Below are 27736 nucleotides of genomic sequence, written 5' to 3' on the forward strand. Positions count from 1 at the left end.
TTGCACCACTGCTTCCGACTGAAACATTTTGCATTTTAAGTTGATGAAAGAGGTGAACCAACAAATATAGACCTCTTATTTAGTGTAGTAGTAGTGTTTATTGGCGCAGTGTGTTAGATGCGTGTTTAGATGCGCATTAACACCATCAAATGGACTGGAGTTGACACACCAATTCACTGCCTCTGTAGTCTACAATTTGGTATACCAGTCCTAGGTGATGTTTGGCTTAACATCTAACCCATTTGATAATTTTTTCACTGGTCCAACCCTTGAAACTATTTATACTGATTAGATTTCAGTTTTGCGAGTTTATAAAGTTTGTTCAGGGGAACTGAGTGAGTTGTCAACATTTCCTCCAAAGTTTAGCACCTACACTACTGTACACTACAATCTGACCCCTCATACATTTCCACTGATGAAGACCTGCGATTCTGCAAGGCGGGGAATTCATATAACGGCTGTGGTGGCCTACAGTACAGTGGGTGGTGTGTGTACAGCGGATTGTCTTGACAGAATAAGGAATTGTGTGGAGCAACTCCCACAGTGCTGCTCTGGTTGGTTTAGTTAATATAAGCCTCTCTGCCTCCCACAGTGTGCTCTCTCATTTTTAACTCCCCCCTCATCCTTTTTACTCTCTCTCTCTCAAACACACACACACACACACACACACACACACAGAACCCTCTACATTCACACACAAGATGTTGAAGTTGTTATGCAAGATCAAAAGATACCACTCCTTATATCGACAGCCTGAGATGCTGGCCTGGCTTTATATGAATCAGTTGAGCATCATCCTGCATATTGGTTTATGTGTCAGTTAGGTAAATGTTTGCTCTTTGGCCAGAATGAATAATTGATTTTGGTAAATGATTTATTAGCCATCTGTTAGAAGAGAGAGAGGGAGAGAGAGAGATACAGACAGAGTGTGAGTGAGTGAGATATGTTAATTCAGTGCAGAGATGAGTCGTTGGCACACCAACTCTTTCAAGGTCTCAGAAGTTCACGTACAGCGTGTAAAACCAAAAAGAAAATTGAAAATGTTGCATAATGTCATAATCAAACTGCCTTCTTACAGTACGTTTATATTTATAAACCCTATCAACAGGCAAATGTTAGTTTTTATGGTCCTGAGAGGAGGATTGTGAATGGGGGAAGTATCCAGATCTTTTATTTTATTTTTTTAAAAAGCCCTTAAATAGTGTTTAGGGACGTTACCTATTCAGATAAAGAGTGATCAAGTAGGATCCATTATTGAGCACACCAAGGTAAGATTGTCGGTAGTTGACTTAGTTAAGTCCCTCTGTAGAGCAGCAATAGCTGTCAGATGATTGTAGTGCACTATTTCTCTCTGAAATGTAGATGACTTTTAGTGGCTTTTCAGGTTTTCTTTGTGAGCTACGAGTCTGGAAAACATCCAGAGAAATAAAATTATTTGTCATTATCACATTTCTGAAACTGCATACTCTTAAAATATAGAGACATAAAAACGACAGCATGATGGCTTGGAGCTCTGTTTTGCCTCTTGTGGACAATAAAAGCCAAATGCAACACACAGCTTGTTAGGAATGACAAAAAGAACACATACAAGGAGATGCTGAATAAAGTCCACAAAAACAATGAAGTTTATAAAATCATTTGAGATCAACTGGAGGAGAAAAGATTCATGTAGATCAGAGTTCTGTTGCTTTGTTTATTTCCTTGTTTACATTTTCCACCACCAACTTTCCAACCAATAAGAAATAATACTGTGAGTATAGACACGCCCCTACACATATCTTTTTAAAAATTCGGTCCACTTACATTTATGCGCTGTGAAAGAGAACCAGACTAAATACAAAACAAATCAAAGGTATCATCTGGCTTGTGAAAATGCCCCTAAAGTAAAGACAAACTTTATTTGTATAATTGCTCATTAGGTTATCCTGAGGCTTTGCCTTTTTTACTTTATTTTCTGCCCCTGATAATTCTACACAGTGGACCACACTGCACTGAACGCTGAAGGTATTTCAATCTACCAGCAGTCTCTTAAATTTCTCTCTGGTGCACTTAACATCCCTCCCCTCTGGACACTCATCCATTCAATCGAGCAGCTTGTCAGAAGCACTCGCTCCAATAATTCTCAACATCCTTGGCCTGTAACCAGGTAAAGAGAGGAGACACGGGTGTTGGCTGGGATAATAAAAGCCCAAAAACAATTCCTCCAAATTAGCTCTGCTCGAGACTCCCATATGGACAGTGTAGAAAAAAACAAACCCTCAGCATTTCCAGAGAAACTGTGGCTGTAAGAGAGCACATGCTTTTCTCCTGCCAGCAACACTGATGGTTGATTCTGACGCCTCTCAGTAGAACCTCTGATGAAACAAAACTGACTGCCATATAAATATTGCATCTCCCAGTGTTTTTAAATTCTGCACCAGAAAAGTAATTATTTTAAATGAGAAAGACCATATAAAAAATATATTTTTTCAAATCAGGTTCTTTGTAGCAACAACTGCAAGGTTCAACTCATACACACAGCAATTAGGTTCAACCACTGGCCTGTTCTCAGCATCATTTGTCAGCGTGTGGAGCACCGCAGCAGGCTTGTGACTGTGATGGTACCCAATTAGATTATATTTAACTGAACAAAAAGTAAAAACAAGATTTACTAGAAAGTTTCCCGAATTAATTCATTCTTCCATCTGGTGAAAACTGATTTGCATTGTGTTGTTTAACTTGTTTTACCAGTACAAGCATCAAAGTGTCACATAAATGGCAAATGAGGAAGCAAATTTTAAAAAAAGCAGCTACATTTGCGCTCTGCATATCTCTCTACAATATAATGAGATGTTACAAGGTAATATGTAGTAGGATTGTATGAGCAGTGTATTTTTATTAATCATTTTTGTTATTGATTTATATGATGACAATTTTTGCTGTGAGGATTGCTACAACTCTAATGTCTGTACAGTAGATACGGTATGAAGCCAGCAGTTAGTTAGTTAAACAACTTAACCAATCAAACAGACGCAATTTGGTTGGTTTTTGTTAAAGTTTTAAAAAAATCGTAGTTGGGGTTCATATAAGAACATTTTTAAGTTACCTTAATGTAAGTCACATACATACATACTACCTAATATATACAGTACATGCCAAAAGTTTGGACACACCCATCTCATTCAATGCGTTTTTCTTTATTTTCATGACTATTTACATTGTAGATTCTCACTGAAGGCATCAAAACTATGAATAAACACATATGGAATTATGTACTTAACAAAAAAAGTGTGAAATAACTGAAAACATGTCTTGTATTTTAGATTCCTCAAAGTAGCCACCCTTTGCTTACTAGAATATAAGACATGTTTTCAGTTATTTCACACTTTTTTGTTAAGTACATAATTCCACATGTGTTCAGAATAGTTTTGATGAATTTACAATGTCAATAGTCATGAAAATAAAGGAAAAACATTGAATGAGAAGATGTGTCCAAACTTTTGGCCTGTACTGTATGTATTTCATATGCGACATTAGTTAATGCATAGGTTAAAATAACTCAACATTGATTTTGGTTTCACACGGCCCGCGAACAGCAGTCTCCTGGATCAAAGTCCTGTGTTTGTTTGACACATCCAACCACCGTGACCTCCTCCCTACGGAGACAGAACGCCACGCGCCGTACTCTAAAACCCCCCCCGGGTCCGGCAATTTATAAAAACTAAGTTCTGGGTTCTTCAGCCTGTTGGTAGTGCATTCTACCACATAGCAGCTTTTGACAATCTTTCTGTGTTTTGCTTATTTGTCTCTATGCAGACTTTGTTGATTTTTATACTACAACCCTTCACCTCCTCCTTTGCTCGCGGGTGGGTTTTAGTAAGTTGCAAACTATGGGGTCGTTTTGTGTCTACCAGCACATCCACAGCTTACTAATTGAGATGTTGCATTTTGTTTGTTTAGCCTTACAAACCAAACTGTAACAAACAACTAATTTGCTATTCCATAGGAGGTTATGTGCTGGACTATTTCTTGGCCGGAGGCTTTAACTTCCTGGAGTTTCATCTTGTTGCTTGGCAACTGCTGCCATATTTCCCAAATGTTGCACAAGGTTTGATGCAGGGAGACTTTAACTTTAGTTTGAGCAGCGAGACCCACAGGCGATTATTTGCATAGCACAGTTTCACTGCACAACACCTCTAGAAGTCACAATGATATATCAAGTAATATACATTGAAATGAATACAACGCATTGTGAGAGTGTGTGTGTATGTGTCACTGTAAAGTGAAGGTCGCGGTGTGTAGCGTGCAGCCTGCCCGGTGCTGACACCCAGTCTCTGAAACCTGTAATTTCATTCTGATCTGTCTGTAAAGGTTCAACAGTGATTTAAGTTGTGGGAAGACTGTGTTCCCCTCATATTTTTTTTAATCAAAGCTTTTTATGGAGGCCTGTTAAGGAACAAATGTCAGACTGAACTCACAAAACCGTTGTCTGCCTGATATTGAATTTGTTAAGATAAACTGCCAGTGCAAATTTGAGAAATGTTCCTGTGAATCAGTTTTTGTAACTTTCCCTTGTAGGTGAACTGAATTTAATTTGAAGTGAGCACCAGGTAACAGGACGGCTTTCATCTCAGTGTAGCACCTCATCTTCTCTGATCAGATACCAGACTAGACTGCATAAAGGCCCTCGACAAGGTCTTTGTTTCACGCCGCACACAGCCTCTGTGTAATGGCTGGAAACGTGCAGACAGAGAGCGGGCGCACAGGGACAGGAGAGTGAGCTTGTTATACTGACAATTTCCTCGACACCATTATCATTATTCACTCACTTAATTCAGGATCGAAGCTTAAACACCATTCTCCTCAGAGGGAGTTATCTGAATGTCACTCTGTCTTCATTTTACTCACGTACATATTCATGTTTTATTTTGTTTGACTTGTGAAAGCAAGGTTTGTTGAAAAGAGAAAGAGGAGTGCTGCCAGACACACACACACATACACATACACATACACACATACACACATACACATACACATACACATACACATACACATACACATACACACATACACACACACACACACACACACACACACTCTATCTGACTATAAGAAAATCTATCCTGGTCTTGTCTAATTGTAGAGACATTGACCAGAGGAGCAGCAGGACTCGAGCCTGTGACAGCCGAACCTGGGGCGGGGTCCTCTGTCACCACGGTAACAGCTCAGAGGGACATGCCCACCCCATGCTGTGTCTGAACTCATCAATCGATCAGACAGCAGATGGAAAATAAGATTGGATAGGACAGGTCTGTCTGTGTATCTGTATTTGTGCTAGTGTTTGTGTGTGTGTGTGTGTGTGTGTGTGTGTCAATTTGAGATAGCCAGTTCTACCAGGTGTATGACTGCCAAACAGACAGACGGTGTTGTTGGCTAAAAAGACATGCAGTCGTGGCACATTTGGTTCATACACATGAATGCACCAACACACACACACACACACACACACGCACACACACACAGACGCAGCCACATGCACACATATGCACACACACACATACACACACACACACACACACACACACACACACACACACATACATACACACACACACACATCAGACAGGCCGTGCTTTCAGCTTTCAGTGAGTCAGGTACAGTGACAGTGTGTTCACACCCTGACAACTTCTCTGAGATAAGAATATCATGGAACCTGAGCAACACTGGAGGAACTTATCTAGAGGAGAGAAAGGGAATAGGAATGAAAAGGAAAGGAAATTAAACTAAATGAAAGGAAACTAAATGAACAGTGCTCTACCAGTAATACATGCTTTTAAGAATGTGTGTATTTCAGGAACAGACCTAAAGTGTCAAACTTGATGAAGCAGGTTGGATAGATTCTTCTTACTTTAGGAACCTCAAATGTGTGAGATTAGCTGGCTCTCAGCCATGACTATATAAGATCATTCTGCCATGTATTTTTCATTCATTCTGGGGCATGAGAGAATTGAAACCAAGCTTGTGTGAATTAAATGTGTATTGAACGCCAATCCTCCATGTGTATTTATTCTGTTTTAATTGTACTCTCGAGTTGACATAATAGAAATGAGGGCATGCCATTAAATATTTCTTGATATCTCAATAAAAGTTGAATGAATTAAAAAGAAAGGATGGGGATGAAGAGAGGATTGAGACAAAATTGAGGGTTAGATACTCGCAGGCTCTCATGTTGCTACTTCCTGACCAGCAGTGGTAATCGAGTAGAAATAGTCCAGTTTTTACATCCAGGGAGGAATAAGGACTGATGTCTGCAGTGTCTTTATGTCCTCACAGCAAAGGGATACGTCTCTCTCTGTTCATTAACACTGGAGGTTGAAAGGATTGAATAAAACTCTACCAATCTTACTTTGGCCACATGACAAGGTATACACCAAAACTGACTATACTGATTATATAAAAGGAAAATAAACTCTGAATTGACTCCAACAGTTTGTGTGTTTGAAAAACAAAAATATAATGTGCTGGTTTTTGGAGATTCACTGAGTGGATTTTCTGATTTTCCCTGAAAAAAAAAACTCCAGAGGGGTCTTCTTGGTTTATTGGTTCAAGTTAGAGTGTAATATGTAATATTAATTATAATATAAATGCCTCCAGTTTGAGTCCAGCTGAGGAGGTCTGCTGCATATCATCTCTCTCTCCTCATGCATAAAAAAGTAATTTTTTTAATAGGACTTTGGGGAGTTAAAAATATTTTTTCTCATGTTTTGCAAGTTTATCATGGTAAACAAACCGTTACAGTTGTATTTTCTGCCTATTTTGCAACAAAACTGCAATGCAGTGAGAAGAAAACTAACTCTTGAGACCATTTCAAATCTTGTCATGTAACAAATGCAATTTGATAAATATTAACACTCAACCTGCAAAAACATCATTAGCTTCATGTCAATCAAATCTCCCAAATTTCTCAAAGTCCTGGTAATATGGTCATCTTAATGCATCTTTGAATTCAAAGTGTTAACGTGTAAAATTGATCCTTCTCAGTATTCCCTTTACAGGCTTTATAAAACTAATCCATAAAGACCTTTCTTGTTGCTTCGCCTGATCAGAATTGTTTCTCATTTTCTTTTCTCATTTGGAATTTAACCTTTCTGGTATTCAGTTGATTTGAACAGCAGAATAAGCTTCAATTTCCAAAGTAAAAGAGAAGAAAAGCTGAAGCACCCTGAATTCACAGAAATGTCTGTTCTGTAGAACAGAAATAGAGACAAGAATATGTTCTTCTTTTTCCCCAGTCTCGTCATCTTTACCCTCATCAGCTCCCTCTGAGCTGACTCCATCTCTCCTCCACTCTCTCCCATCCCCCCTCCAAGTGTCTGCACATAGTGGTGACACAATCTCTTGGTGGGCGTCGCCCCCTGCCAACTGTTGCCAGTCTAATGGAGGGCTTGCCAGCGAATGAGATTGCCAAGGTGCCAATTAGTACGTACAATTACGCATAGAGGCATCCTTCTCATTTCCTGCAGCTCTATCTTCTCTCATTTCTATTCTTTACTTTGTTTCTCTCTGTTGTTTTCCTGCTCTGTTCTCTGACTTCCCTTCACAACTTGCCATTTTAGCAGTAGTCTCAACCTGATGAAGTGTGCATGCTGGCCTGAGAAAAAAGAAGCCACAGACCCTCTATTTGAATATCAGTCACAACAATCCTCAGTTGCACGATAACAGCCTTTAAGGAAACAGCAAGCACCATCTGGTTTTTCATACCTCCCTCCCACTCACTCTCTCTCTCTCTCTGTGTGTGTAATACAGGCCATCTTGAAACACCAAGGCAGCTTGCTGAGGTAATCATGGCCTCCAGCGTTGACACCGTTAGCAAATGGTTCCATAATTACACATGTTCACACATAATGTTGAGTGAGTCAGGGGTATCCACTGTGGAAAGGTTCACACGCTTCTGAGCGAACAGTCGTGTGTTCTCCCTCCGAAGGCAACGTTTCCTACAGAACAATTAAATGAGGGTCCCTGCCTGTGTGACTCAAGCTGTCATGTAAACTTTCAATCAAAGTCAGCTCATGTGAGTTGAATGAACACCTCTGTGAGACTGTCAACAAGACTGAACATTATAATCTGCACAGAAGATAAGAGCTACTGCAGGGCCACTACTACTGAAGCTATATCTAATGAACTGGAAGTCAGTGGTGGTAGTGACTGAAACCAGAATCCCTCAAAGTGTGGACCCTGACAGGTAAATAAACACTGATTCCCGATTTATAAGAGACCCATTAGAGTATTGGGCTATTTTAGTACTTTTCATTCTACCACTTAATAATGTTACCATGCCAAATTATGTGACAATCTACCTCTTTCTGTACTATGATACCCATTTCATACTAATACAATACTTTCTTACAGTCGAGCACTACCTGTGTTGTTTATTGTTTCTATTTTAAATATTGCACATTCTATATTATTCTGTTTTTTCTGTTGTTTTTATAGTATATTTTGCATGTTTCCTGATTTTATCCTTTTTGTTATTTATCTTTTTTTTCTTACACACTGTGGGACTGTGATAAACATTATTTCTCAATTGACAATAAAGTACACTTTTTCAGCCAAATCTCACCTATATGACCTGATAATTATTTTTTCACTTTGACTTACTGGATCAACATTTTGAACCCAAAGAAAAGGACACAATAAGATTAGATTTTTAAAATGATGTAAATGTGAATACAGGTCGCAAATATAACATACAAGAGGTAAAAAGACGATAACATCTAATTCTACATTTTTATACTATATATATTTGACCTTATGGAGTTTGACCCAAGGAATTTCATGCCAGTACTTTAGAGGGAAGTTGACGGCAGGGCTTGATATTACTTCATTTTTACATTGTGACATCATGAAGAGGTAATGTGCCGGTGCATTCGTAGACTCCAGATGGTTAAATTACTATACTATATTACTAAACTACCTTATATCAGACAGTTTAATTGAAGGTATAGGTAACTGAAGTGCATTCATAAGGAGTGTAAGGAGTGGCATTAAATGGTATTTTTACTTTTATCCTCTGCTTCAAATCATACCGTCTACCAGCAGCACTGACAGACTGGACTTGACTGAAGGCCTTTGCTCTTCTTGGGTGCATAGGCCGCTAACGAATATCCTCCATTTCACTTTGTTCGCTCTGTTTGGCTCAAGCTCTCCCCAGTTGAGCCCACTCTCTGCCATTTCTGTCTCCACACTTCTTCTCCAGCTGTTCCTGGGGTGACCTCTTTTCCTTTTCCCTTGTGGGTTCCATTTCAGGGCTTGTCGGGAGATGTTTGTGACAGGCTTTCTGAGGGTGTGGCCAATCCAACTCCACTTCCTCTTCCGGATTTGTAAGTCTATGGGGTCTTGGCTTGTTCTTTTCCATAGGTCCAGATTGTTGACTTTGTCTTTCCACCAGATATTTAGTGTCCCTCTGAGGCAGGTGTTGATGTCTGCAGCCTGTGTGTTGTGTGTTTTGTTGTTCTCCATGTTTCGGATCCATACAGCATCACTCGTTTGAGCTCCAGATCTTTCTGAGCATGTTAAATACTATTCTAGCCTTGTTAATCCTGCTTCTGATGTCGGCTTCTGTCCATCCAGTGGTATCCACCACACTAGGGCAGTGCTGTTCAAGATGGGGTTTCTGGTTTTGGATTGGATCTTCATCACTTGAGTTTTTGTTATATTGGGACTGAGACCAACTTTTATTGCAGTTGCATTGAGAGTCTGTCTGTCTTCTCTTGCATTTGGATCATCCAGCTGCTCCCACATTGTCCACTGGATGCCATTTCTCTTGTTTCCTGCATGACCACGTCGTTAGCAAGAAAGAAGAGGAATGGTGATAGAAGACATCCCTGTTTGACGCCTGTCTTGATTTCAAAGCTCCGGGAGAGCTGGCCTGCATGCATGACTTTACCCAAGGTGCCATCATACGAGTTTTTGATGAGGTTTATGATCTTTGCGGGGATTCGATAGTGTTCCATTATTTGCCACAGTGTTGCCCGGTCTAGGCTGTCAAAAGCTTTTTCAAAATCAATGAACTGACAGAGTACTGACAGACAGGGATATTAAATTACAAAACCCTGCCATGTTTAAAGTCTGTCCATGATGTTTGGAGGAATACTTCTGCACCTTGTCAGTCAGGACCTGTAGCTTGCTGTCTGAAAACTTAATTTTTTATCTTTCCTCTTCAGCATTGTTCTACACATGGTGTTCTTGGTGCAAAGGCAATATTTGTAATCCATACTTTTGAATATTTTAATGAATCAGCTAAAACCTTGTGTCAGTCTCAGCTTCTGTTTTTATTCACTATTGTTGTTTGTGTCTACTGTGTAATATACAATATACACTGTATATCTGTCTATTCTGTAAGAGGGAGCCCTGCTTAGTTCCTCATCCTAAGGTTTCTTGCTTTTCTCCCATTTCTTTATCGAAATCAAGGACAAATATTGTCATATGTTGTGAGGTTGGTAAAATCATTCAAAACTAATTTGTGATTCTGTACTACATGAATAAGACTAAAAATTGAAAACTACTATAAGAATAAAATTGCAAGTTAGTATGCTGACCGTGAACCACAACGTTCCTGGTTCAAATCTGACCAGTTGCCTTTGTTTCATGTTGTCCCGACCTCATTTTATCTCTCTACTCTGTTGTCTAACTCTAATAATGGCACAAAATGAATATCTGTTTTAAATAGTTTGTCTTCAATAGGATTCTGTTTTAATCCTCTTGCCGCTCTTGCACTTTAGGTCAGGCCCTGCATTTAGTCTTTTTCTCACTCAAGCTCACACCACATGGCCCCCTTTGGTACTTTCAATGCTTTATGCAAGTTTATTTTAAGAGCACAAAATATGGTTATAAAACGCTTTTCAAAGCAGGGAGACTTTTCCAGTAATATTGAAGGGTTATGATTAAAAACTGATTATTCTTTTAAATAATCATTAAACTGTAAAAGTGTTAATGTAAAGGCTTCAGTGTGTCTGTGTGTGTGTGTGTGTGTAGGGGTTTGGGGGGGTCTATGTCTGTATCAGTAACACTGTGACCCTTCCCGTCTGCAGAGGCCTCCTAATTACTAACTGATAGACAGCACTGGTGACTCATCTAATATTATCAGCAGCTCTCATAATCTTCCTTCACTCTCTAATAGGGTTGCAAACCTCGAGTGATGGCCTGCAGGTGAGTGAATGTGTGAGTGTGAGTGTGTGTTTCAGAGAGGGGGCAGGGGGGCGAGAACATTTTCATTAATTTGTCTTTGCTGTGGCCAGAATGATAATTTAGAGAGGAATCTATCTGCAGCTCACTACATCATGCTGAATATTAATAAAATGAGACCTGAAAGGCTATTTCATCCAGATCGAGCATGTCTTCTCGCTAAGTCACAACCGGCAGCTTAAATTCAACCCACAACTAAAGATGCCTGCCATCTTACTGCCAAATAACGAATCAGTGAATTACAGAGAACATTTTGAGTTTGTGTTTGCAAAATGAACATCTGCCATTTAAAAACTATTTTGGATGCAACAGGCGGATGCATTTATGCCTCATTTACAAGCTCCTGAGATGGTCCCATTTAGTGAGTTGGGAAGTCGTTTTTCTGACTTGATTATCTTCATGAGAATTGGAAATAGACTCTACAAAGAAGATGTATTGTATTTTAATGATTAAACAGCATTCATTCATTCCTTAAAACTACAAAACATTGCTTTGCTTGACTTTTTTTTCGAGCTTTTGCTAATAAATAACAAGTATAGGTCACTGACTTGCTGCTGCACCTGCTGCAGTCCTGCTAGACACCCACTATCATTATCTCATCAGTACTAGGTGAATAGTAGTCATTGCTACTGCTGCAGACACTTCTGCTGTCATTTTATTTTCACTGCTACTATGACTATTAGCATTAGTCCTATTCCTTTTATTATTACTATTACTGTTGATCTGCTTTGTACAAACGACATCTATTGCAGAGTTTTTCCTTGTTCACTATGAGGGTCAAGGACAGGGGGTCTCATACTCTTTACAGTCTGTAAAGCTCTTCGAGGAAAGTCTGTGATTTGTGATTCGGGGCTACATATATAAAATAAAACTGAATTGTATGTTCTCTCGAGGTACTCCGGCTTCCTCCCGAAAAAACATGCAGCTTAGGTTTAATTGGTGACTCTAAATTGTCCATAGGTGTGAATTAGAGCATAATTGTCTGTCTCTATGTGTCAGCCTAGCCTAGATTAGTTTACATTATTTGGCTGAGTCAAATTATTTCAGCCTCAGCACACACTGACCGACGATAGAGGGAGAAGCCAATACATTAGTAAGTGCTGCCTGATCTATACGCAGAGCTAACAGAAAGGTAAAGTCTGATTACAGCATCTGTCACCCTTGGGGAGGAGGCATTGACAAGACTCGCTCTCTTCTTCTCTGTCCCCATTCAGGCAGGTGAGATTAGAACAATCCATTAGCATGTGTCTGTCTCACTGTGTTTTAATTAAGCTTCTAATTTTGGTCGTATAGTAACATGCCGTGGGGTTGAATGTCCTCAGCCACTGTCACATGTCTACTGATCAACAGACAAGAGGGACAGGAAGCTCTCTGACCATATCTTCTTTTATCTAATGTCTTCCACAGCACGTCTTCTTTATCCCTCTCTTCTCTCCTCCTCCTTCCTTCTCCAATCTCGCACCCTTCCTCTCTCTAACAGCGAGTGGAGTATCGCTAAGAAGCCCGAGCTCGGCTCATTAATTATTGAACACTCAGAATCATGTAGGATTCTCAGAGAAACCTGGCTGCCACCCTTTGTACTTCTGCGCGGAGAATTAATATTTGATTCATGTTTGTGTGTGACTTTGTGTGTGTGTGTGAGAGAGAGAGGTTAATCTGATGAAACCGTAAACATTTTCTGTCTCTGCTCTGACGGTAAAGCACCTACCTCTCTAGTACAGAAACTGCTGTAAAATGCCCCTAAGTATAACTCACATTAACCCACAGAACAGACTAATGTAAAGGTAATCCCCCCTGAGCTTTTAACTGCCATGTAATTGATGGGTTGTAAGTACACAGAGCAAGCTGATTGTTTACAAGCTATAACTACCCCACAACAGTCCGCATCTGGACATTAATCCAACATTGTGCTCAGGTAGTGGCACATCCTAGTTAAAGAGGCATTTTCCAAAATCCCAGGCTATGTTATATAGTCTGCTATATTTACAGATCTGTAAATATTGTGTGTTTTGACATAGTCTGTACCAAATACAAGAAAAGGCCACCAGGTTAATGTGAATATAGAGATTGATAACAGACGGCAGAAGAGGCTTGGAAAGGAAATAAAGAAATAAAGACAGTTATAAAAAAACAAAAACAAATTACAATAAAATCATGATAATTAGCTGATATTGGCTGATATGATCCTTTTTGTTTTTGTTGTTGTTGTTGTTTTGTTATAGGTTGCTGACTCCCTGAAGTTCTCATCCAGAAGTAATGTCTTTTATTTTTGTTAAAGAATTATTATTTTTCCAGCCTTACCAGGACTTTTTTTTCTGCCCTGAATCTAGAGAAGTGGTTTAGTAGCGTAAATTCAACAAAACTGCAGCCTTTTCCTTTACAGCATACCTATCTGGTAATTAATACTTCTACTATGTGTATTTCACTGTTGTTTCTGGCCGCAAATATGAACCAGAGAGTATTTCACCAGTGTTGAAATTACAAGCAACAATAGGAGAGGCCAAGCATTCGGCCCGCTCCAAACAGGCACATTGTGAACAGGCACCACACTAGTATCACATCAATGACGACACACCTATACTCAGGTACAGAACAACATAATGTGAAAACAGGGCGGGGTCGGTGTGGAGAGGTGGACCAACCATACTCAGGCACGGTACGAATCAATCACACCTAATATAAAGATGCCCATAACAACCTCCTTGTTTGGCTTCTCTCTAAGGGCCTTGGATCCCTTTTAACTTGACTTTGAGTTAAGAATTTAGGCCAAAATCTCTATTAATATTCAGTAATGTCATATTAAGTTATCCACTCTTGGTTCTGATCAGATGCACTTCGCTTTGGATAAAAGCGTTAAATGAAACACTGTATCATTGTAAAGACCAACAAGCAACAAGGAAACTGTCCACCAACCTTAAGTAACCAAACCAGCTAGAAATAACTGGGAGCCTTAAACATAGCTTAAGAACATTGATTCTCACAGAATCACAGTCCCTTTGAATTCAGAACGCTAATCCTGTTTCACAGATCTGCATCCAAACAGACAGACACACACACACACACACACACACACTGTTCGACTCACCCACTGAGGACCACAATGAAGTCCATGACGTTCCATCCGTTCCTGAGGTAGGAGCCTTTATGAAATACAAAACCGAGGGCGATGATCTTTATGCCAGCCTCGAAACAGAACATCCCGATAAAGTAGGGCTCTGTCTTCTCCTGTTAGTGCAAAGCAGAGAACAAGAGTGATAATTATCTTTCAGAACTGTACATTCTATCCCAGTTTAGACTTGTCTTTTAATTTCAGCAACTTGACAGAAAAGTGTGAAGTGTTGTTGTCTTTGCAGATGTTACTTTGTGTGAATATCTCACCAGTCTCTTTGACATGGGGGTTTTGTCCTCTCCAGGAAGGTGCTGCTCCAGAGCCAAGACGATACAGTTGGCGATGATGGTGGTGAGGATCATGTACTCAAACGGAGTGGAAGGACCAAGTTAAGGAACTTTTGAGTGACCTCATGGTTTGTATCTGGTAAAGCATGTTAATTTAAAGCATAGGACTGGTGATATTCTATATTTGTGTCAGTGGCAACAAATTCCTTGAAACCAAACATGACCTACTCATTAACCCTCTGAACCCCACAACCCTGGTTTGAAAGGCATGTTTTCTTAAAAAGGATTGCCAAAGTTACACCACTTAACAAACCCATGTCTTTTAAAAACAGAAACGTTTGTCAGATTTTCAAATGTCGTATGTTAAAAAAAATAAATAGTGATATTTCGTTCAAATCTTTATTCTACATGTCTCATTTAAAATGTCCTGTGAAAAAAAACATTAAATTCTGCTCTCTTCTGTGAAACCATGAAGTCATGAATGACTCGGCTGAGACCAACTGTCACAAAAGACCAACTGGTGACAAAAAAATCTATGAAATTTTGACTGAAGTGTATGTTGTTAACACAGAGCAGAGAGGAAGACATCTCGCAAATACAGATTGTAAAAATGTAAATAGTTCATTATGTATAGCATGAGAAGTATTTTTTACCCCCAAATTTATAATACGTGTGGGTACTTGGGAAAATGCTGTTTGAAGATATTGATATCTGATACTGAAGAACCAATTTTCATCCAGCTCTTGTAAAATAAAGTATCAAATAATTTCCAGCAATTTTTTTTATTTTTTTTTTATCATTTATGGCATTAAAACTGTTTATACTGCACAAAATAAATGTTTGAGTTCACCCTATGTCTAGCCATGAGTGTGCTGTTTCCATAGAGGTGCAGGACTTATAGATTGCATTGAAAAACAAGGTCACAGTGAGTTAAATGTGACAGGGCTTCGGAGGGTTCATTTCTCCAAACAGCTGCAGTTTTTAGAAAACATTTCTCAAAAAGGAGTAAACAGTGCATATCTAAGGGACTATTATAAGCCAAGGATTTGGTGCGCTGCTGAGTGTTTACAGTGTATGTGGGATCAACTCAAAATAAACTTCAGTGCACATGTTAATGGAAATTAAGGAAAATGTCATCCAGTGCTGCAGTGTGACTCATTCATGTGTTTAAATAGGTTTTGGACAATGTTCAAGGTTGAAACACAGAGGAATAAACTATATCAGGCTTTGGATACACAAGCAACACTTGTTAGCATCATAAGTTCATTGTTGGTTTTGGTCTTTTCGTTTAATTTGTTGACAATAAGAAATGTTTAGTATATTGCCAGCATCATCATTTAAATAATGTATTTAACCAACATATGAATACAAAAAAGTAAGTAGACAGACTGCACGGAGAAAGCTCTAAACAGGTTTCTAGGTCACAGTCAAACACAAATGTAATGTGGCTTATTCATCAGAGCCCAATAATAGTTCAGGAAATGTAGTGAAATGTTACAAAAAATCTTTCCATGACATCTATACAGAGCACAGAAAGTCTACACTCTTAGAATAGAGAGAACCGATTATGAGATCCAGAAACTTAATCAAGGAAAAAGAAACAGAAAAATAATTAAGTTAATCACAATAAATCAAAGCCAGCAGCACTGCAATTACAATGTCATGCACACACGGATGGACTGGCTAACATTGATTCCTCCGTATCCAACAGAATTAACCTGCTTGTTATGAGCCGCGGGGCTGTAGACACAACCAGGCTAAACTTCATCTGCGGTCAGCTGCAACAGGAGTCGACACACAGACATGCACACAAAAACACTCTGAGGAAACACAAGGTTGATCCAGGAAGGATGAGTGGGTGGGTCTGAAACGTGATCCCATAAACAGGGTCACTCTCACTACAAGCTTCACTGCCTGTTCTATGGGACCTGTACCGGTTCAACACCAGCCGCTCTGAGGTTGAGCTCATCCAGCAGTGTGCTCTTTATCTAACACGCTGCGTGGGCAGACCCCCTTTCTCCTGGTTATGTGCAGAAGAGGTAGGAAGGAACGGAGCTTAAATCTGCAGAGTGCAGACAGTGAAGGAGAGCAGAAGAGGAAAGGAGGAACAGATAACAGGGGGGAATGAAACTGGAGAGAGTGATAAGGGGGAGTGATCAGTGAAGGGTAGAAGATGATGGTTATAGAGAGTGTCAGAAGCTTGCTAAACAGGTGGGAGAGGAGGAGGAGGAGGAGGAAGATTGACACCGGACAGATTAATGTTGTCCTGGCAGCTGGACGCAGCAGGGTTACTCAGGGACATGTCACTGAGGAGAAGTTTCCCCACCTTTATTCACCAGTTAATGCATACGCATTCAGACAATGGGCACATTAACAGAGGAAGAATGTAACCAAGTACATTTACTAAAGTACTTTACAGTATAATTGAGTGTGACTTCTTTTTATGTCACTTTCTACTTCCATTCCACTATAATTCAGGGGAAAATATTGTACTTTTGCACAGAAAACATATGAAGTTTGAATGTAAGAGCACATTTTTTATAAATATATTTAAAATAAATAAGGGTTCCAACTTCTTAAATGTGAAGATCTGAAATTTGCAAATTTTATTCGAATTATTATTTCAATCATTTTTATGTATATTGTTTAGTTTAATTTTGAGATTGGCCAAAACAAAAACCAGCTATTTCAGTAATTGATCATCTGCTATATAGAGTGTTTCTACTTTAATTAATTTGTTGACAATTTTCTGATTATACTTACAAACTTGTATGTGGGTAACATTTCAAAGCAGAAGTTTAACTTATAAATGTGTATTTTCTATAATGTGGCTTTAGTAGTTTTTCAGGTAGGCGACAGCACATATAATCCAATAATTTAGAGGGGGAAAAAACAAGAACGAGGTGAAAAGAAAAAAGTTAGAAGGAGAAGATATAAATATAAATAAAATGAGGGAGTAATTTGTTTTGGATTGGACACATTTCAGGCAAGCTTTGTAGGATGGGGTTGAATTAGTATTATTAATTATTTCTATTCAAACACACATAAACACTCCCACATACACGCACATTTACATTTATAGTTGAGTTGTGGCATAAGCTCACCAACGATGAGAAGCTAAATAAACAAAGCAATACATTCTTCCTCCCACCAGCCTGCAGAGATTCTAACATAAACCGAGGCTGAGCCGCAGATTTAACTCAGCTATTGCAAGTTAATAGCTGAAAGATTTTAGGAAAAACAAAACCACAGCAGCCATCAGCAACGAGTACATGATGAGCGTAAAAACAAATAACCAAAAGTGGTTTAACTGCATAATGTCTGTCACAGACTGAGGGGAAGTTTGTTTTCTGGAAGTGAAGTTTATCTTTCGATTAACTTCATGAGAGCTCGCAGCAGCAGCAGCCAGTCACCACGCCCTGCATTCCCTCAAACATACAAGACAAACAGGAGGAGCGGGGAGACGAGGCAGACAGAGAGAGAGGGAGAGAGAGGGAGGAAAGAAAGGGAGGAAGGAGAAAAGGAAGACAGAAGGAGAGGTATCCACGGCAACAGGCATCTCTTCCAGCCAAAAGTCAATGCTACAAGACGGTTACTGGGCAGCTGAACTCTCTGTGGCTGAAAAACACACGCACACACACGCACACACACACACACACGCTTTGAGGCTGCAGCATTGTGCTGTATGTCAGGCTAATTTTAACCACTGCGTGACGGATGTGACTTCATTAGCCGTGTTTCCATTAAAGTCCAAGTGAAAATTTGAAATGTCACGTTAAAGAAAATGCAAAGTAGGGACGTTTCCATCGACTAGTTTAGAGCGAATAAACAAAGCTGCAAAAATGTTCTTTGGAGGTTGCTCCAAGAGATTGCTAATCGGACAACTCTGGCCGCCCACAAGAGAAAATGGAGAGAAGTCTTCAGGAATTAGATTTAAATGGGCAACATGTTCTTTTGTGTCAGCTCGCCTTGACCGCCAGAGCGGAAACAGCTGATCAGTCATGCCACATTAGAACTTATTCAGAAAAATAATTTTCATCCCCCGTTTAGCACATTAACTATTTTTCAAAAAAGACAAAAACTTTTGAAAGTTTTATCAAATTTTGGTGTTTCCATCAAGCTTTTCTCATGCAAATCTTCAAAGTATGCATAGAAATTCATTGATGGCAACACAACTACTGTGTGGTAACTGCTTCAAACTGAAATTCATACTGAAATATTCATATATATTTTCATTTAAGACCCTGAGGTCAAAAAAAGGTTGATTTTCTTTTTTTTTTGTCTTAAATAGTGCAGAAACGGAGACCAAAAACAGGGAGAGAGATGTAACGACATGCAACAAAGATCCCGAGGCAATGCATTATAGTGCTGTTTTAACATGTTGTTAATGATGTAATATGATTAATTTAGGCACCCAAACCACTTTCTTAAGGATAGGAAAAAAGAACATGGTTTGGCTGAAAAAAAACACACTGTAACTTCCAATAACTGGACATGAACACCACATGACAGTGGGTTTGTCATCTTATTCGGAGTGAATAAACTAGGCTAGAGACTTACAGTTACAAACCAGAAATAAAAAAGTAATCTACTAAAGAAAATGACAGAGGTGTCATCATGACTGGCTGAATTGTTCTTTCATGTCTGCAAGTATTAGCTTGCTAGAAACAACTGATGAGTCATGTGAGTTTCCATATCCCATTTGCAAGCAATACTGCAATACTAAAAATAGGTGAATGGAAACCCGTCTACCTGCTGTTTGATGCTATAGGCAGGTAGTGTACAGCTGTTTTTTTATGCCTTTTCTTTTAAAAGAACTCCCTGCACCACAATGATGATGCTACAGCGATCAAGAGAACTGTAGAGTTGGTGATAATTCTCTCAAGTCATTTAACCCATTTAATCTGTTATTACTGATTTGCCCTCTGTGGCCTTTTTGATGTACTCACATACTCTGCAATCACAGAAGTGTGTTGACTTATTTGCCCAAGAGCCTCCAAACAACGGAAGGGTTATGCCTGATATAACTTCTGTCCCCTGACTAATAAATTCTCTCCACAAGACAACAATATTCAATGTTGACTTCACCTTAAGTGTCACACTCAACAGGTCTTCTCCTCAGAGCTGCTCTGGTGTGTGACGTTGATCATGGATCGTCTACCAGCTTTAGCAACGAGGCGTCTCGTGAGCAATCCTGTGAGTCACAGTGACGCTGGCACTCTGCCTCGACTCCTCAAACATGCGTGTAAAAATAGACATGGAGACAGAGTGTGATGCCCTGTGCATCTGTGAATACGCTCAGGCCCAGATTGGATCCAAGCCCCTGTGATCGTTATTACAGGGAGGTGAAAATCAAAAATGAATCACAGGCATCTGAGCCCGGCTTATTAGAAATCTGTGATTTATCAGCAAGCTGTGTATGTATGAGTGAGTGTTAAAGGCAGAAGGCAGCAATAAATATACAAACACAGAGGAAAGCCAAGAGTTTAATCCTCATTTGGAGTAAAATGAACTCTGTTTCAGCCTGGAGATTGAAAACAATGATACACTTCAACTTACATTTCTATTGGGTGACTGTTATTTAAATATGCGCAAGATAAAAGATGTTGTCAAGTGAATTGATTTAACGGACTGCTGCATCAAACAGTGTTCAATCTATCTTCAATTCCACATCACCTCCACACCTCAGTGGTCTGCTTGAGCCAGCCGATCAATCCTGAGGATAAATGCGGCCATAGTTCACTCAGTCCTGTTTATACGCTGCAGCCCTGAGAGTAAACAATGTCAGCTCCGAGCCCCAGCCGGCTCTCATATACACCTCTCTGTCAGGAAATAGGTGGATATACAATCATAATATCAGAGAATTGGGGTTCAATATATACCATGTGATTCTTTGCAGATTAGAAGTCAGTGTATACTTAGCAAAGAACTCTCATTAAAGGAGTAAAAAAAGCAATCAATAAGTAGAAAAACTGCTTTTTTAATTGGTGATGAATAGGAATGGGATGCCAACAACACTAGGGACACCAGGGTCATTTCCTTGCTAATTTTCCATTTCCATTTTTCATGCAAGGATGCAATTTAGTTAGAGAGAAATTAATGGTCTTTCTCAAGTTTAAGATGGCTCTCGAGGCATATGCAAAGGATTTACAAGCAAAAATTCACCCCTAATTAAATTACCATTCATGCATTTTAAATCCTGGTTAGGGCTTTGTGTTTAAAAAAAGAGTGCTGCCACTTCCTGTATAATACCTAAAATTACTACCTGTCTAATGGTTTCATACTTAGAAACGAAACAACCAGCAGGCACACTGTTATTACTGTGTGCCCTGATGAAACAAACTATTAAATCCAACTATCAATTATTTAGAGGTGTACCTTCTCAATGGGAAACTTCCCGCTGTGGGGGGTCCCTGTGGGGATCAGACAGGAGGAGCAGCTGCCAGTCCTCACCATGCCTGCCACACACTACACTCTTGCCGTGGGCTTAATTAGCCTTGCCTATTCCCTGCCAGGCCTCCATCAGCCTTCCATCGACCAAACCCTCAGGCAGGTACAGCGGGCTGACAGCTGTAGACTCAAACACCACTTACTCCCGCAAGCTTGCACAGAGGAATATAAGTGAGAATATGTCCTCAAATAAATATCAAAATATAGTGTAATAAGCTCTCATAAGCACTCTGGCTCCAGTGTTACACACTCAACCACAGAAGCTCTGTATTGTTCCTGAATTGATCGTCTGCTGTTAATTGAGCACTCTGAGAAAAAAGAGCCTCTTACAGCGAGGTGACAGCGGCAAGTTGTTCTCCAAACACATGGCTGACCTTTAGGAGACGTCCTGCAGAGATGGTAAGTGTGTGTGTCTGCTCTTGTATTTCAATCTCTGTGAGGACCAATTTGAGTTTTATACAATAAGAGCGAGGACATTTGTGCGACGTGAGGCTGTTTTACAAGTGGTTTTTCACATCTTTAAAGTGTTAAGACTCTTGGGATTAAAAATACAAAAAGGTTTATATTAAATCTAGGGTAAGCGCTAAGGTTTAAAAAGTTATTATACATACACAGAAGTATAAAAAAATTCAGAAACAAAGCACAAGGGGAAATTTGGATAAGAACACTGAAGAAGACAAAGCAAAACATCTGCAACCTCACAGTGATGACAACACTGCAGGGAGCAAGAAATAGTCCAGCAAATACTGTAAACTGTATATAAAGATTGACAACATGACAGCTCCCCAAAAGTGAAGCTAAAACATAATGATTGCCCCCTGGTGGAAACTTCTACCAAGTGTCATGAAAATTGGGGCAGTTGTTTTTCTGTAATCCTGCTGACCGATTCTTTGTGTAATTGTTTAGCTGTCCGTCTGTTTTAGTTCCCTCTCACTGCTCTCATTGTTTCATTTTCAGATGTAGTAGGCAGCTGGCACCAACCAGCCAAAAGCTGAAGTTAGAAGCTAGCTAGGGGACATGGTGAAGCACTTACAAGATTTTAGCGTGAATATTGGACTTGATGACCAGCAAATGCTGCCCCGTAACTGCTGGATGTTGTAAATAAATAGGCAGCTGCTGTGTGATGATGAATCACGTTGTGTGTTCACAGAGTGACCCTGTCCCCAAGTTGCCAAAAATAATCTGTTATTGCAGCTTTAAGTAAAATGCAGGGTTGTGGCTTTGCTACAAACATAAACAGATCTGACGACTTCTTCAACCACTGAGCATCAAGGTAAGGAAAGGGGCTGAAGAATGCATTCTGTCAATGGAGGTCCTCACAAGTACAGAGATGCAAACATGGGTACCACTGTTTATATGACTTCATATGTACAGTGTGTGTTCTAACTCATTTGTGTATTTACTGTAAATGACTCTTCACACTCCAGACATGATTCACATGTAGAGCAGCAGAGCCACTCATCACAACCACAGTGGATATTGACCAGAAACACTCAGCTCAGCATCACTGCCTTCAAAACCATATTAGCAAACAATATAATATAGTATGACTCAGTGAGTGATGACTTGTTGTAATAGCATACGACACAGCGATCAGACATCATTACATATAATTCCTGTTAATGTCTGTTAATCAGATGCAGTAGAGCTCATTAGATGTAATGAGACACTCCCTCCACAAAAGCACATTAACCTGGAGGTTATTCAGTCTGGCTGATTTCCTTCTGGTCACTACAGCACACACAATATTTGTATCTAAATTGTATTCTTGAGAATAAGATGTCGGTGCAGTTATAGTATCTTCCCTGGTTATGACCCAGTCAACTGAGGGGCTGATATATTTGTAATACGATAACCAACACACACACACACACACACACTCTCTCTCTCTCTCTTCAACCCTTAGCTGTTGATTGAAATCCATCCGTTTCTATTTCTAATCACCTTCAATGGACGGGCAAGCCCAGAGAAAATAACAATAGACAGCGATCAACAATAGAGGCCCACTCATTCTATTTGCTGGGTTTTCATAATCTGCAGTAGGCCAGTCAGTCAGTCAGGAAGCTGTTGAATGGAGCAGAACAATGGTATAGAAGAGGCCACACCTGGCCCCAACACCTGGTGAGCCGCACAGCAGCAGCACAAACACGCCACCAATGGACATTTGCGTGTGGTTGTCCTCAGCAACAGGCAGAGGAAATAATACAGTCGCTATGTTTTCATTAAGTAGTGGAGGAGCGAGCCAATAGGTTTGAGAAAGCAGCCAAACAATAATTAATGTCACAGCTCTACTAGAAATTAATAAAAGTGTTATGTAATACAGACTCAGATAATAACTCTTATTTAACCCTTTGATGCACAACATATAAACACCTTCTAATGCACAACATGGGTCAAAAATGACCTTGTGCATTTGAAGCGTAGTGATAAAAAAAGAGTATTATTCAAAAAGTAAGAAATGAAAACAAAAAATTAAGGATGTATGATGAACAAAAACAAGTTATTTGAGGAAAACCTGCAAAATGATTAAATTAATTTATTGCAAAGATATAGAAAATAAAAACTTAGTCGGGTCACTTTAGACCCATGTTGTGCATCAGAGGGTTAATAGCAGTATTAAAGCAGGCAACACAATATGCAACAGCAAAAAATGTCTATCACTGCTTCCAAAGTCAAAGATGTTTTAAAATGTCTCGTTTTGTCTGATTAACAGGACAAAACTCAAATATATTCACTTTACTTTGATATAAAACAAGATAAGCAGCAACGCCTCATACGCAGAAGTTGGAACCAAAGAATAATAGCTTGCTTAAAAATAGATCAAAACGGTTAACTGATTATCAAAACAGTTGATTCATTTTCTGTCAACTGGCCAAACGATCTGACCTCCATCTGCACAAAAGTAAGGCCAGAATACCCCTGAGCTGTGATGTTACGTATCCGACTAAACCTGCCCAACCAATTGCAAAGCAGATACAGCTGTCAATCATGATGTTACACCAACTTATTAAAAACAAAGGAAAAATAACACTTGAACATACATCATCATGATAACAACGACCTTACAAATGATGGGAAAAGTTTGGCCCATGTCCCATCTCCTAACATTGAGGAGGCAGGATTTATGACCTATACTACAGCCAGCCACCAGGGGACGATCAAGATGTTTTGACTTTTGGGGAGATGCTATATCATCCATTTTTATATACAGCCTATGGTTAAAATAAGTACCCAACATAGTTAACAAATAACAAACTAACTAACAACAAACATAAATATTGGTGGTAATAAGCTGCAGGTGACCTATACGTAATGAGTTCTAGTTGAGCTTGATATTTTCACTGTACATATCTCATCAGAAGGGACAGTGTGTGTTGTGGAAACAGCAGGTCTTCACAGCCTTTTGTTGACAGAAAAGATTAAGAACCAGAAACCCAGAAACTGTCTGTTCCTGTAATCCACTTTCCATTGACACCTCCTCCCCCCTCCTGCACTCGTTCTTGTCAAGTTATAGCTGTTGTCATAACCTGACTCACACTGATGTGTAACTGTACCCACTTTTGGTTCTATAAAAGAGTAAAATAATGTCACTGATATATACTCAAAAGTCTGAGTTTGTGCTTATTTTTCATGCCCTACTCTACTTTTTTCAATTTCTAAATTCCTGTTAAAGAACTGGGTGGATTTTAAATTAATGAATCAATTAAAGAAACCAAAAAGTAATTTATCACTCAAACAATTCCTGGATTCAGTCCAGCCCAGATGTGTGTGTGTGTGTGTGTGTGTGTGTGTGTGTGTGTGTGTATCTCTTCCTCTGTGTGTTGGCTGAATTTCTCATGTACTGGCTGTGCTCTATGTGCTGTCCATGGTGCTGAAATCCCCATAGCTTCTCTACTGCACAGAATTGGGGGCTTGACACTAACATAATTGGGCTGTTTCAGGACTTTAGTGAAATATGAGAAAGGTGTTCATTGATTTGTTAAACTGGAACACAGTTGACCCACCTTAGTAATTCACTCCTGCACGACTCCTTGCTCATCTCGGATGAATGTGTTTATATATTTCACACCTTACCTGCTTCATTTATTTACACCATGAAGCAGAAAAAAAAGGATATGGCCACTCAATGATTTTCTTGGCGTACTTCCTGACCACGTTATCCTCGCCAAAGATGAAGAGGGACCTGTTGACGGTGAAGCAGTTCTCCCTGACCGGGATGGGGTTGTACAAGGCCATGGTGCGGGCACGCTGCGCTTTGGTCTGCTTGAAGGCTGGGGAGATGCCACCTGTGGACACGGCCGCCCCATCTCGGTTGCGGTTGCGCTCGGACCCTCCATCCCCCGAGCTCAACAAGCCCGGGACGTCGTCTCCAAACCGGGCCATTCTGTCGGGGAGGGAAGACAGGAGAGGAAAAGGAGGTTATAGTGTCCTCGAAAGCAGGGCGCGGTGCTGCGCTCGGTGTGACAGCGGCGGAGTGGCGAGATCCTGACCAGTTTTAGTCCATCATCAGTTTTATTCGATAAAAAACACCAAACTCAGTGTTCCTCAACTTCAAAATATGTTCAAAACATCCGCGGATTTGTCTCCAGTCGGTCGAGTTACAGAACCACGTCGATTTCAAGTGCGCTCTGCGTAAAACAAAGCACACAAATCCAAAAAGTGATTCAATTCCGCCTCATTTAACAACCCGTCGCCTTAAATGAAGCTGGAAAACGAACTCATTTCATTGCGTTTTATCCATCCAAACACTAATATGTGAAAGAAAAGCTGCAACAGGTCACGTCTTCAGCCATCCTGTCCCCTGAGCGAGAAGCACGAGAGCAGCTTGATCCATGGATTTTTAAATAAACTAGCAACAGTCCTCTGAGTAATTCAGAGCACATCACTCCTGTCTCCTCTCTCCTCTTCTCTGTTGACCACCTACCACAACAGCACTATCCTACTACGTGCGTATGAGGACGACCGGAAAAAAAAACTTTGCCATTTTCCACTACATTTTTCCTAGAAACAACGCGAACAAAACAAGCTGTCAACTACATGTCACATGGAGGAAAAGCAAATCCTCAATCCGTCTTGTCTGCAGTGGGATAGTGAGGTAACTATCTCCCTCCCCCCTGCACTGTAAGAGCTGTGTGTCCTATGCGACAGGCACCTCTCCTAACCTCTGTCCAACCCCACACATCCACTTTAATGTGCGCAGATTGAGTTAACAACCCGTCTGTTTGATTTATAAAGTCACCATGTAATGGAAACAAATATTAGATGCTTCCATCTTGAGGAGAAGGGGTGATTAATTGAGTTTATAAACCTGTTATTCCAGATATTAAGACCTTTATACTAGTAAACATTAGTAGTAGTTACTTTAGGTTTACTGTAGGATCACTTCAGATTTGGGAGTGATATTTGCTTTGACTTGTGTTGTTCACCCAACACCTGTTGTGAAATATACCACCACCAGAGACAGTCAGGAGGACAGTATCTTTGGCTAATAACAGGGTTCAGAGCCTACTATTGCAAGGCATGATAGTGAGGAGTGAGGAGGAGTTTTGCTGCTGTGTGCTGGCTGTATTTATTCTCATGAGGATGTGGGATTTTTGCAATGAAAAGGGAAAAGAAGAGCAGGGAACCATGTTGGGTTGGAAGGGTGGAGTTTGAATGTTACACCTGTCAAAGACAAAAAATCAAGCATAATTAAGTGAATTACCTTTAAATGATAAGGTGATAATATATATTTCTCTTATTGTAAAAAATAAAGCCAGTGCGGAAGTGCAAAAAAAACTGCAGTTCCTCAAATGGCCACTTGAGGCTGGCTCCAAACGCAAGTCAATGTCCACAGACCTCCATGTTAAAATTCAGAACTTTGAAGCAGAAATTAACATTTCTGCAAAAATTGTGTTGGTCTCTCTGGCTAATTTTCCCGTTCATGATTCGTTAAAGTTATGCATAATTAAGATTTTTCCTTATTTGAGTGACAGGTGGATGCTGTCACAGGTAGCTATGCCTCTTTGCCCATTTTTGGATGATTATAATTCACAACTTTGGATCTTTGGGTCCACTAGTCCAAGGTAGGTGGATAGGGCTTAAGCCATTTTATTCTAATAATTTTATTGGCTATTAACACAAGAGCTCTGAGTATATATATCCAACCCCCTTAGAGATACATTGTCTAAATTCAACTGATGTCGTTCAAATAGTTTACATATTCTTCAGTATTTCTCCTATTTCCTTTTTTTTACCTTCTTATAAACCTCTAGTTTAGGACAATCCCAAAAATAAAATGTGGTAAAAGTCTCTGATTAAGCCACATCTTCCTCATCTTCAACAGGGATGATAACATTTACTGTCACAGTCGATTACTATTTGTATTTTAAAAAATATACCAAAGCTTTGAGCCAAAACATCAAAAACTTATAACTACATTGCATTTGTTTCAGATAAAAACAAAATATAAAGCATGATGTAGATCGTTGCATTAAAGCCTGTATCCTCAAAAAGCATCAAGCTGAGAGAATCAATGCAAAGTAAAATTTATCAGTAAACTGATGTTGATGGAAACAGGAGTCAAAGAGGAGATGAACCACAGGAGACAATTAACCACGACACTGACACTGATGGGCATTTCGTGATGGTGATATGACGAAGGCAGTGATCAATGGTGTGTGACCTC

General features: G+C 39.7%; 1 protein-coding gene across 1 annotated transcript in view; it reads right to left on the reverse strand.

The window, feature by feature from the left end:
* The window catches only part of LOC131977188 (voltage-dependent R-type calcium channel subunit alpha-1E), an 80861-nt gene extending 54743 nt beyond the window's left edge, over window positions 1-26118 (reverse strand). Inside the window, exons 1-3 of the mRNA XM_059340388.1 lie at window positions 25187-26118; window positions 14602-14707; window positions 14309-14448 (exon numbers count right to left, since the gene is read on the reverse strand). Coding sequence (XP_059196371.1) covers window positions 14309-14448; window positions 14602-14707; window positions 25187-25452 — 512 coding nt within the window. The 5' untranslated portion in view covers window positions 25453-26118. The remainder of the gene's footprint in view (window positions 1-14308; window positions 14449-14601; window positions 14708-25186) is intronic.
* Window positions 26119-27736: the final 1618 nt, after the last annotated feature.

This window comes from Centropristis striata, chromosome 9 (assembly GCF_030273125.1).
Source record: "Centropristis striata isolate RG_2023a ecotype Rhode Island chromosome 9, C.striata_1.0, whole genome shotgun sequence".
Classification (NCBI taxonomy): Eukaryota; Metazoa; Chordata; class Actinopteri; order Perciformes; family Serranidae; genus Centropristis; species Centropristis striata.